This window comes from Ranitomeya imitator, chromosome 9 (genome assembly GCF_032444005.1).
Source record: "Ranitomeya imitator isolate aRanImi1 chromosome 9, aRanImi1.pri, whole genome shotgun sequence".
Lineage (NCBI taxonomy): Eukaryota > Metazoa > Chordata > Amphibia > Anura > Dendrobatidae > Ranitomeya > Ranitomeya imitator.
The window spans coordinates 38,784,674-38,797,065 of record NC_091290.1 but is presented as its reverse complement, the minus strand read 5'-3'; the positions used below and the strand labels follow the sequence as shown (position 1 = coordinate 38,797,065).

Genomic DNA, 12,392 nt, shown 5'->3' with positions numbered 1-12,392 from the left:
TTCTCTGATGTAAATTTAATGTATTCAAATAAAACCAAGAACAAGTATGATTCCAATAATTCTTGAGTGTAGTTTTAAAAATCCAAGATCCTATTATTGACAAGGAGCAATAGATGAGAAACCCTTGCTTGTTATAGGAGTCCCTTGAAAATAAGTTGATTGTATAGAAGTTCCCTGCTGGGATGCCAGAAATTTGCTGGTATTTGTGGGAAATCCAGGCAGTAAGTGTTAATTTTCCCTGCTGTGCCACTGTAGGGGAAATTCAGCATTACTTATTGTCCATGCAAAACTGTGCAATACCGGAGACGAAAGGTCTTCTAGAGAAGATCTGAAGAGGGAACAATCCACAGTTAACTCAAAGCGAATTTGTCAGGGAGATCAAACTCCCCAACCCCCCATCATCCCCTTTAAATCATATATATATGGGCATGCAGGTCTTTGGATGCTAAATCCATCGACACCTTTATATATTCTATCAGTTGCTGCATTTCCGAGAAACCAGCCAATGAGGCATTAAGTGCTCTGGGCATGACAGAGCACTTCCCGAGGTTTTGCCTCCCAAGGTTGATTTTTTACCCATCAACATCCTCTTCAGCTTGATTTATAACTCACTGACTGTTATGTCAGGCAAGGAAATTAGGCAGTGAGCTATCAAGCAAAGAGGTTGGCAATAGGCAGGGCAACACGCTGGAGAGTCAGAGACTTGGTTAGTGCCCTGTGACACACAGCTGGGGGCTGCAACCCTCAGCTGTCAGCTTTAGCAAGGCTGGTTGTGAAAAATGAAGGGGGGACCCCTCTATTTTTGATAACAAGCCTTGCTGAAGGTAACAGCTGAGAGTTGCAGCCCCTAGCTGTGAGTTTTGCCTGGCTGGTTATACAAAATACAGGGGAACTCATGCCATTTTTTTCTTTTATTTATTTATAGTGCAGGTGGCAGAGCAGGGGAGAATTATGAGAGCGTCTTCACAACCCAGCGCCGGGGAACAGCACTTACTGTACCGCTTCTTCCCTGTTGCCCGTCTGTGAGGTACTGATGCGGGACACGGTTGCCACACATGTGCCGCAAGTATTACCCACATGGACACTGACATTTCCGGTATCATTTTTTCCGGTACCGGAAGTATCAGGACGTGTCAAACCGGCCTTGCATTGTAATGAAACCGCGCGTGCGTGATTACTCAGAGTGGGCACTGACATTGTGAGGAAAAGCCCTCCTCCTCCTCTCTGACTGCGCTACTCGGCTGTGTGACAAAGCAGAGCAAGAGCAGAAGTGCCAAACGAGAATGTTTTTTCTCAGACAAGCGTGAATATTTCCATCCACATGTGATATAATGGCCGCCTCCTATCTATAAATACAACCAGGCCTCCATCTCTACGGTCTGAAGGTGCAACTGGCTTTGTTGTCCACAGCAACCAATCAGAGCTCAGCTTTCATTATTTTAACAGCTCTGGTAAAATAAAAGCTGCGCTGTGATTGGTTGCTATGGGCAACACAAACAGGTTTTGGAAGGCGGAGATGAAATATAGGGGAAATACAAACAGAATTGGAGGACAGAGGATTAGAAGGTGAAAGGTTGGGATTTGTAGGGACAGACAAGTAGTAGCTAATGTTATCTGTGCATGGAGACAGCAGGAGTGTGGAGAGGAAGCAGGTGCTTGTGGGAAATGTAGTTCACAGTGGTCACATGGGCAGCACTGAAGGACCGCCCACTTGACACTGAGCAGAGCCACACAATTATGGAGGAGCTGGAGCCAGAAAATGTAAGAAGTTAGCTAGTGAGGATCTGAAGGGGTTACTTTAGAGGGACTATTGCAGTTTAGGGAGCTTGAAGAAAAGAGCGGAAAAGCCTTGTTTTTTTAATATATTTTAAAGGGGTAACTAGAAATATTTCAGCAGTGTAACAGTGGCTATCATGCGCTGTGTAAGGCCGGTTTCACACGTCAGTGGCTCCAGTACGTGAGGTGACAGTTTCCTCACGTACCGGAGACACTGACTCACTTAGACACATTGAAATCAATGTGTCTCTGCACATGTCAGCGTGTTTTCACGGACCGTGTGTCCGTATGCAAAACACGGAGACATGTCAGTGTTCGTCGGAGCGCACGGATTACATGGACCCATTAAAGTCAATGGGTCCGTGTAAAACACATACCGCACACGGACGCTGTCCGTGTGCAGTCCGTGTTCCGTGCAGGAGACAGCGCTACAGTAAGCGCTGTCCCCCCAGCGTGGTGCTGAAGCCGTCATTCATTTCTTCTCTCCAGCAGCGTTCGCTGGAAAGAAGATATGAAAAATCCTTTTTTTTTTTTCCGTGTTTAAAATAAAGATCCCTGTCCCCAGCCCCCTCCCACCCCCTGTGCGCCCGGCCGCTGTTACTAAAATACTCACCCGGCTCCCTCGCAGCTTCCTCTCAGCGCAAGCTTCTCCTGTATGAGCGGTCACGTGGTGCCGCCGATTACAGTCATGAGTATGCGGCTCCACCTCCCATAGGGGTGGAGCCGCATATTCATGACTGTAATGGGACTGTTTTTATAAACTAAAAGAGCCACCTTGTGCAGGAGTAATGCCGCATTCTAACAAGGTGGCTCTTTTAGTTTTTTGTTCATGTATTCCCAAAATAAAGCGCTTTGAAACTTATCTAAAATACCTGTCTTTCGCCAGCTTGAACCGCTACTCTGCCGTCACTCCAATCTTCAGGGGCTTTCGGCCCCGCCCCCTCCACGCTGTTTTAGCTTCAAAACCGGCGCCTGCGCTGTGTACAACTGTGTGGGGCAGGCGCAGTAAGCTCTGGCCGTCTCACGTCCCAGCCAGGCTTGCAGACTGCGCCTGTGCGGGCAGTGCGGCCACCCACCTCGGTAATCCCTGCCCCGCACTGTGTTATGCATTATGCACAGTGCGGGGCTAGGATTCCTGGGCATGCGCACTGCGTGTGTCAGCCTGTCACCCAGGTCCCCTGCCTTACAGCGTCTGTTTATTCAGCTGATCGTGCCTCCTCCTCCTAGCAATCGCCGGGAAAGAATTGCTAGGAGGAGGCACGATCAGCTGAATATACAGGTGGCTCTTTTAGTTTATAACGGCTGGGGGGGTGACAGTGGCCCTTTAAACCGTATGTTAAACACCCAAAAATATGCAATAAAAAGGAATGAAAAGTCCACATTTACACCGAAATGGTGTCAATAAAATGATCAGTCACATATGCCAAAAATGAGCCCACACACAGCACAATCGATGGAAAAATAAAAAAGTTACGTGTCACAGAATACGGTGATAACGTTTGTTTTTTTTTAAATTTCAGATTTTTTTCACCACTAGAAAAATGAAAAAAAAAAAAAAAAAAAATGGACAAGTTCAGTATCACCGTAGCAATCATTCTGACCTGGAGAATCATTTTGCTGAATTAACTCCAAAACCTAAAAAAGAAAAAAAACAATGGTCAAACTGTAGGTTGTTTTTTTTTCATAAATTAACCAAACTTTGATTTTTTTTCTCTATTTTCCCACAAATTGTATAGTAAAATTAATGGTGCCATTCAAAACTACAACTTGTGTAAAAAAAAAAAAAAAGCTCTCATATGTCTGTCTATGGTAAAAAAAAATAATGAAAAACTTATAGCTATTGCTACAAAAGGGAGGAAACAAAAACGCAAAAATGAAAAATCCCCTTGGTTGTTAAGAGGTTAATCAGATGTGAAAACAAAATTGAAAGCTGTCCTGTGATTGATTGCTACGGGCAAAAAGGAGAGTTTTCATTAAACTGTCTCTCTGTGTGATCTATACAGGACCCTGAAGAAACTCCTGTCCTCAACGCTGAAAATAATTTACAGCTTCCAGCAGCTATTTCTGAATTTTAGATGTAAGAATTTACTCTATTATATTACTTATCTGTCTAAATGTAATTACTCATCATTTTACATTATTTCAGGATGGCATTCTGGGGTTTTTTAAACCAATTATGTTTTTAAGTTATAATATTTTCTACTTACAAAAAGGTCTTCTGAGAACTAACCCTTCTCTACTCTAAAGGTCCTCTCACACCTAGATGAAAGTCAGCCGAATCCACCGATTTCGGTGGGACTGGTGGAACATCTCATGTCCATGGGGCCTTCCTACTCTCTGCCAACAGATTGGGAAGTTAAGAATTTTTTGTCCGATCCTTTTCTTTTCAAGGAAGCTTCGCTACGGATAGGGGTGTCTGAGAGCGTCTTCTCTTCCTATTGTAAACACTTGAATGTTCGGCCAAGTTGAGCACTCAAGTGTATGAGGGAGTTTGGAGAGATGGTTTTCTCCTGAACGTTATATCCAGCTTTAGATTCCCTTTAGGACATGTGAGTAGTAGAAGAATAGGAATGGTAGTCTGCACTGCTGAAGTGGAAGATAAAGAAATCCAGAAAACGCAGGACAGGATTGACCATGCGGTTTATCCTCAACACGTTTTGAAGTTGGTCCAACTTCTTCATCAGGAGTAAAAAAATATTGTGGTTCTCTTGATGGAGAAGTTGGTCCAACTTCGAAACGTGTTGAGAATAAACCACATAGTCAAGCCTCTACTAGGTCTTCTGCATTTCTATCCTCCTACTACTTACTTTAGACAGCGGGATCTCCCGACCTTAGGGTACTGCAGCAGCTTTCAATCCCTGATTCCTCAATTGTGGGTTAAGTAACCCTATAAGGTGAGCAGTTATCATTCATCCTCACCTAAACAAATTTGGCCATCGGATAAGACATTAGTGTTCCCCTGTCTCTTTAGGACAGTGTTTCTCAACTCCAGTCCTCAAGAGCCACCAATAGGTCACGTTTTCAGGATGTCCTTAGTATTGCATAGGTAAAGGAATTACTGCTTGAGCAGGTGATGAAATTATCACCTGTACAATACTAAGGATATCCTGAAAACTTGACCTGTTGGTGGGTCTTGAGGGCTGGAGTTGAAAAACACTGTTTAGAACATGTGCACAGTTTTTCGTGGAGTCTTTTGGAGCAAATTCACTGCAAACACATTAAAAATAACAAAAACACTTAAGGGACTCTTCCTATTACTTTCTAGAGAAAAATAACTTGACGTTCAGTCTGTAGATCAGTGTTACCCAACTCCATGTAGAAAAGCCACGGCGACACCATCACATGTTTCTCAACGCAAGCAATAAATAGCCAGGTCTTTCATCGGGAAGGAACAACCACGGGAAGGGCAGCATCCAAAAAGGAAAACCACCTATGCCAAAACATGGTATCCATCCACAGACAGCTGTTTTGGAGTTTTATTTCCCATAAGGGATGGGAGCAGTGTTCTGGATCACTGCGTTGAGAAACACGTGATGGTGTATCCGCGGTGTTGGATGTTTTGATCTCCCCGAGGTCATTCATCCTTATGTTTATTACCCAACTCCAGTCCTCCAGAGCCAACAACACATCATGTTTTCAGGATTTTCTTTGCATTGATTGAATTATCAACTGTGCTTTACTATGGAAATCTTGAAAACATGATCTGTTGGTGGCTCTCGAAGACTGGAGTGGGGGAACATTATTTTTTTTAAGATTGTTGTTAACTAGCTTCAGGTTTTCAAAAATACCAACTGTTTAAATTAATTGACTTGTCAATTTTTCATTTTCTGCTATGAAGTCTCTCCGTACTTTTCAATAGAAGTCAACGGGAAGACTGCATTAAATGTTTAGTGTTTAATTCATTGCATAAAGGGCTTTATAGAAGTGAGAAAATCGCCCACAAAAAAAAAGTAATCACTAAAAAGAAAACATTTCCAAAATATTTACAGAGAATGCCAACGAAAACAAACAAAGAAAAAACATTTACATTTCAGGCAAGAAAAAAAAATAAAAATACCTAGAAAAATCCACATAGGAGCATTTTCCTATAGCAGTTTGTGCTTGAATAACTCATTTTTGACTGTCTAATAAAGAGACCTGTTTGCGCACGTACCCTAACACGAGCACAGGGGTCTCTCAATCGTCAATGTAGCAAGTTGACCAGTGACTGTTTACGATAATTGACAGGTTGCAATCATTTTTTTTCTCCCATCAAACGATCATTTGTGTCACTCGCTTCCGTACATTTGACATTATTTTTGTCGGCCTATCCATTACTTACATGACGGGACGAGCTGCCGACAAACGATTTTTAGGTCATCATAGAAATTGCTTAATTAACATCAAACGAACACCTTATACATATTAATGCTTTGCTTGATGATCCAATAATTTCGGTCTATAACTGTCTCCCCATATGGGTTTGTCCACCCTTTCTATTCCACGAAAAGCAAGAACAGGCATATCCTCGAAATGTCCCATAGTAATGTGTCGAGACTACGCTCATTAGATAAGAAGCTCTGCACTTCCTACGTCTGATAGCTGTTTCCAAATGTAACATGTGACTGCTACATTGTTTCAGATACCTACTGTTAAGTCACATTGTTGCTTCTGCCATGATGCATAGTAAAATAATAAATAATAAAAACTAGCCATTGCTGCCAGGCATACTAACAGCATTATACCATAGTCATAGCCATGTGCACCGGGAATGTGACATAGCTTACAGATGTGTAAAATACCTTTAGATAATAAAATGATGACATCAGGTAATTGTCATGCATACATGTAAATGTGCTCATCCGCCAGTCCTGGCTTGTGCTTGTGATCATCTTCCATCTCCTCTAGACACCACAGTCTTTTTGGAAGTCTGAGACAGAAACACACAGGAGTCATCATGTACCAAAGAAGATGGTTTCACGTCCCCAGAAATAGGTGCCTGGCATGCATCTGTATGGGGTCACCGGCGGATCTCTATGAGGTGAGTTAAAAAAAACAAGAAAGGGGTCTTCTAAGATAAAGACTGCAAATACTATATGGTAAAGTATAAGACTTATTGCACCTTGTTAGAGTACTTTTGTCCTTTGGTAATGTGGAGATACCAAAAAATGAATTATGAATGTATGATGGATAGATGGGACATATTGGCTAGAGATGGAGACTTTTTAGTTTATAGACAATGTGTTGTAGGTTTACTTGCCGTATGGATACATCTAACGAATGCCTGGTGCCTAAGGCCCTGTTCACATATCCAGCAGTTTTTCCCGTTTTTGTATCCACTCATTTTAATGGGAAGAGATTGTCATAAAATGTCTTCTGTTTGCTTCCATTCCGCCTGCTATCTTTTTTTTTTTTTTTGGCTGGGCCAATAAAACAAAGTCAGTGCAACGTTTTTATCCAGCCATAAAAAAACAGTAACTAGATTATTACTTTTTAACATGGATCATAACGGATGGTTTCCATTTTGCATCTGTTTTTGCTCCGGTTGCAATTGATCCAGTTTTTTTTTTTTTTTTTTAAATGGAGTCTTGTGCTTGGATCAGGCGGGATTTGACAGGTTATTCAGGACATATTTTTTTTCAACGGGACTAAAAACTTATCAGCAGGTATTTGCTTAATATATCTACCTTTTCTGCAAATATTTTCTGGCTCAGTGCGGTCCCAGACAGCTCCTGCCGGCGATTCTCCTGCTTCCTGTGACTTCATGTCGACAGATCAGTTCCTTCTCTTCCGCTCAGTTCTGTCGGTGGGGCGTCACTGCCGACATCATGTTGACTGATAGCTGGCTCCCTGCTGCGTCAGGTTGAGCCGGTTGTCAATCAACATGATGTCGCCAGTGACGTCCCCTCTTTGACAGAGTTGAGCGGAAGAGAAGGAATTGATCTGTCGATAGGGCAAAAAAATCTGCGTTGAAGGATAACATTTCTGCATATTTTTAAATCCATGTAATGGTGATTATTGCAATTGATTCCACTCAGAAAAGGTGCATGTAAGGCTACGTTCACATTTGCGTCTTACGACGCAGCGTCGTCGACGCATAACGACGCATGCGTCATGCGCCCCTATCTTTAACATTGGGGACGCATGCGTATGCGTTGTCATGCATTTTCGTAAAACGCACAACGCATGCATCGTTTACCGCACCTGGCGGGGCGCCGGCGACGCTACATGTTGCAGTTTTGTAGCGCCGTAAAAACGCGTGCGTCGCACTTGCGTCGCCCGTGCATCGTAATTGCGTTACAATCCCCCATTGAAACCAATTGATAAGGCACGGGACGCAAGTGCGTGCGTCGTGCATGCGTTGTGCAACGCATGCGTCGTTAAATAAAATTAGTGTAAACAAAAAGTGTAAAAACACTAATAAATGACATCATTGTTTGACAACGAATGCGTCGAAAAACGCTGCGTTTTTCAGAAAAACGCAGCAAAACGCACCAAAAAACGCTGCGTTTTACGACGCATCCGTTGAACGCATGCGTCGAAAACGGTGCGTTTTTGTGTGCGTTGTCAATGCGTCGTGCGTTGCGTCGACTACGCTGCGTCGTAAGACGCAAATGTGAACGTAGCCTATGTCCTGTTAAATAACAATTGGGCTAATTTGAAGAATCCCACTGCGACATTTACAACAGGAATCCAAATTTCAGGTTTGCAGGTAGTAATTTTTCCTCTTGTAAACATAGCTTTTGTAAGGTATCAAAATCTAGATCCTTTGGTGCTGGATAACTCTAAGGCCAGGATCACATATATGCGAGATACGGCCGAGTCTCGCAGGTGAAATCCGAGCTCTGGCATCGGCACTCCAGAGCGGAGCGTGCAGCTCCATGTGTAGCTGTGCGGCTGCACGCTCCGGAGTGCCGGCACCAGAGCTGGGTTTTCACCTGCGAGATGCGGCCATATCTTGCGTATGTGTGATCCTGGCCTTACCCTCATAGTTTAAAGGGGTTGTCCAGGCTTGGGGTACAAGTCTGCAGTCACATAGAGTGAATCCTCACAGCATGCACATTGCATGCTGTCAAGAATCTCCCGCCCTGGGAGTGGCGGGCATGTGACCACAAGTATATGATTTGCATACACATGATCACATGCCGACTAGACGTGCGCTGCCTCGGTCAATGCAAGCGAATTGAGTGGCGAGGTTGGACATGTCTAGTCGAAAAGTGTCTGGAAGTATGCAAATCACATACCTGCAGTCATATAACCACCCGCTCCCAGAGCTGGAGAATCCTAACAGCGTGCACTGTGCGCACCGTGAGGGATCACTATATGCGAATGCAGACTTGTACCCCAAGCCTGGACAACCCCTTTAAGGCCTCGCTTATAGTGGGGAATATAAGTATTTAATACACTGCCGATGTTGCAAGTTTTCCCACCTGAAAAGAATAGAGAGGGCTGTAATTTCTGTCGCAGGTACACTTCACCTGTGAGAGACAGAATTTAAACATATAGAGCAGAAAATCACATTGTAGGATTTTTAAATAATTAAATTGCATTTTTTTGGCATGAAATAAGTATTTGATTGATTGACCTGTTTTTCTTTAACAAGCCCCCCCTACTGTGCACTCATTAGCTGGATTAATTGCAACAGTTTGAACTCGTTACCTGTATAAAAGACATCTCTCCACACACTCAATCACACTCCAACCTCTCCACCATGGCCGAGACCAAAGAGCTGTCTAAGGACAAAATTGTAGACCTGCACAAGGCTGGGATGGGTTACAGGACAATAGGCAAGCAGCTTGGTGAGAAGGCAACAACTGTTGGCACAATTCTTAGAAAATGGAAGAAACACAAGATGACCCTCAATCTTCCTCAGTCTGAGGCTCCATGCAAGATCTCGCCTCGTAGGGTAAGGAGGATTCTAAGAAAGGTCAGGAATCGGCACAGAACTACATAGGAGGACCTGGTCAATGACATGAAGAGAGCTGGGTCCACAGTCTCAAACATTACCATTAGTAACACACTACGCTGTCAGGGATTAAAATCCTGCAGGGGACCAAGGTTCCCCGACCTCCTTCCGTCAGTCAGAGCACTGAAGACGGGTCGTGGTTGGGTCTTCCCGTATGACAATGATCCAAAGCACACAGCCCGGGCAACTAAGCAGTGGCTCCGTAAGAAGCATTTCCAGGTCCTGGAGTGGCCTAGCCAGTCTCCAGACCTGAACCCAAAAGAAAATCTTTGGAGGGAGCTGGAACTCAATGTTGCCCAGTGACCACCACGAAATATAAAAGATCTGGAGAAGGTCTGTATGGAGGAGTGGGCCAAAATCCCTGCTGCAGTGTGTGCAAACTACAGGAAACGTCTGACCTCTGTAATCACAGTGACCGCCCCGAAATATAAAAGATCTGGAGGTCTGTATGGAGGAGGGGGCCAAAATCCCTGCTGCTCTGTGTGCAAACTACAGGAAACGTCTGACCTCTGTAATCACAGTGACCGCCCCGAAATATAAAAGATCTGGAGGTCTGTATGGAGGAGGGGGCCAAAATCCCTGCTGCTCTGTGTGCAAACTACAGGAACCGTCTGACCCCTGTAATCACAGTGACCACCCAAAATATAAAAGATCTGGAGAAGGTCTGTATGGAGGAGGGGGCCAAAATCCCTGCTGCTCTGTGTGTTAACTACAGGAAACGTCTGACCTCTGTAATCACAGTGACCGCCCCGAAATATAAAAGATCTGGAGGTCTGTATGGAGGAGGGGGCCAAAATCCCTGCTGCTCTGTGTGCAAACTACAGGAAACGTCTGACCCCTGTAATCACAGTGACCACCCAAAATATAAAAGATCTGGAGAAGGTCTGTATGTAGGAGGGGGCCAAAATCCCTGCTGCTCTGTGTGTTAACTACAGGAAACGTCTGACCTCTGTAATCACAGTGACCGCCCCGAAATATAAAAGATCTGGAGGTCTGTATGGAGGAGGGGGCCAAAATCCCTGCTGCTCTGTGTGCAAACTACAGGAAACGTCTGACCCCTGTAATCACAGACAAAGGTTTCTGCACCAAATATTACATTCTGTTTTTCTATTGTATCAAATACTTATTTCATGCAATAAAATGCAAATTATGTAAAATCCTACCATGTGATTTTCTGCTTTGTATTTTTAGATTGTCTTCCACAGGTGACGTGTACCTATGATAAAAATTACAGATCTCTCCTTTTTTTATATGTGGGAAAATGTGCAAAATCGGCAGAATGTCAAATATTTCTTTTCCCCACTGTAACTATAAATGTGTGACTCGGATCGTAACCAAGCGGTCTGCAAAAGAAATCCACGGACGTGTGACCAGCCAAAAGGAATGTAATGGGCACGTGGGACTAGAACTCATCCTGCCAAGGGGACGAAAAAGTAAAAAAAAAAAGTTTTGGCTGTAGTAAGAAAAAAAAATGGTAAAAAGTATGTGTCCTTTATATAAGTCCATACAGATCGTTTTCACATTAAGGTTATGTTATTTGAGTTTTTCTACTAAGCAAAATGCCCAGTGTGAACTGGGACTGAAACCCGCGAGAAATCCTGAGCGGCTTCTGCCACTTACCAGCATTAGCGCCCTCTATTGTTGGTGTTGGTGTAATGGCATCCTCGGCTGCGCACGCGCAGTGAGCGGCCTGTGTGTGTGGCTGTGAGCAGCAGCTGAGGACAGGTCCGGGTATGCGCGCGCAGCTCCCTACGCGCAGGAAGCATCGCGCGCTCGAGTCAGGTGACTCCGGGGTCGTGCGTGCATGCGTGCGCGCCCCTCCCCCCTCCTCCCTCCATAGAGAGCTGCGAGAGCGGGGACACACCTGGAGCAAGCGAGCGGGAGATCAACAGCGCGCACTGGGGGGGAAGGGGGAGGCGCCAGACCTGGGCGGGAGAATCTACCTGTGTCACCCCCCCTCCTCACCATTACTTTCCTCTCCCGCCCCCGCCTCACACACAACCTGACTGACACCTTTGGTGCGGTCCGGCGGCCCAGCGGCTTCCATTACTCAGTAACTCCCGAGGTGAAGTGGGCGTGTTGCTGCTGGCTCTGCTGTCAGGAAGACATACTTACAGGAGGACCTGTAGTGCGCATGTGTGCGGCTCACCTGAGGGTGTGGGACGGTGACACCTGCCCCGACCACCAGGGGTCACCTGTGCGCCCCTCACAGTGTAGTGTCCCGCATTAGTGCGCCACTCACTGGCCGGGGCCTAATCAGAGCCCCCCTGCTGCCCACCACTATCACCAGGGCAGTGACATGTACTGATTCACAAAGACCCTTTATAATGTGTGAATGAGACCACAGGGGTCTCCTGTAATATAATAACCCTCCCTGTGTGTCCACTAATAAAACCAAAAATTGTTCCCCACCCCATACCTCTGTAACGCCATCACAGCGCCCACCTCTGATCTGCCACGGCCTCTCATCTCCTCCTGTCCAATGCTGTTCTTAAAGCGGATCTATAACTAAGTACAATGTCCACTCGGACCCCCCTACCCACCGTCAACGAGCGCGATGCCGACCAGGTGAGTCCACGCGGCGAGAGACCGCCAATGCTGCGTGTCCGTGTGTCCACGGGGTCTGGTGGATGTGGTGGCTGTGAGACTAGGCTACTATTGTCAGGAAGCC

General features: G+C 45.1%; 1 protein-coding gene and 1 long non-coding RNA gene across 7 annotated transcripts in view; one reads left to right on the top strand and one right to left on the bottom strand.

Annotated features, from left to right (window-relative positions):
• Window positions 1-11,473, bottom strand: LOC138648867 (uncharacterized). Of its 3 annotated transcripts, none has more exons than XR_011315205.1 (4): window positions 11,342-11,473; window positions 6,558-6,789; window positions 3,378-3,411; window positions 1-328 (listed from the first exon to the last, which is right to left on the bottom strand). It is a non-coding gene; the product is annotated as an uncharacterized lncRNA (long non-coding RNA). The 3 variants fall into 3 exon arrangements; XR_011315204.1 differs by having other exon boundaries at window positions 6,602-6,789; XR_011315206.1 differs by having other exon boundaries at window positions 6,602-6,685; window positions 11,342-11,437.
• The window catches only part of MARK2 (microtubule affinity regulating kinase 2), a 154,930-nt gene continuing 153,963 nt past the window's right edge, over window positions 11,426-12,392 (top strand). Inside the window, exon 1 of one of the 4 annotated variants that reach the window (XM_069738832.1) lies at window positions 11,426-12,289. In XM_069738832.1, the coding sequence (XP_069594933.1) occupies window positions 12,239-12,289 (51 nt within the window). In that variant the 5' untranslated portion in view covers window positions 11,426-12,238. The remainder of the gene's footprint in view (window positions 12,290-12,392) is intronic. The other 3 variants (XM_069738827.1, XM_069738834.1, XM_069738829.1) reach the window with 3 other exon arrangements.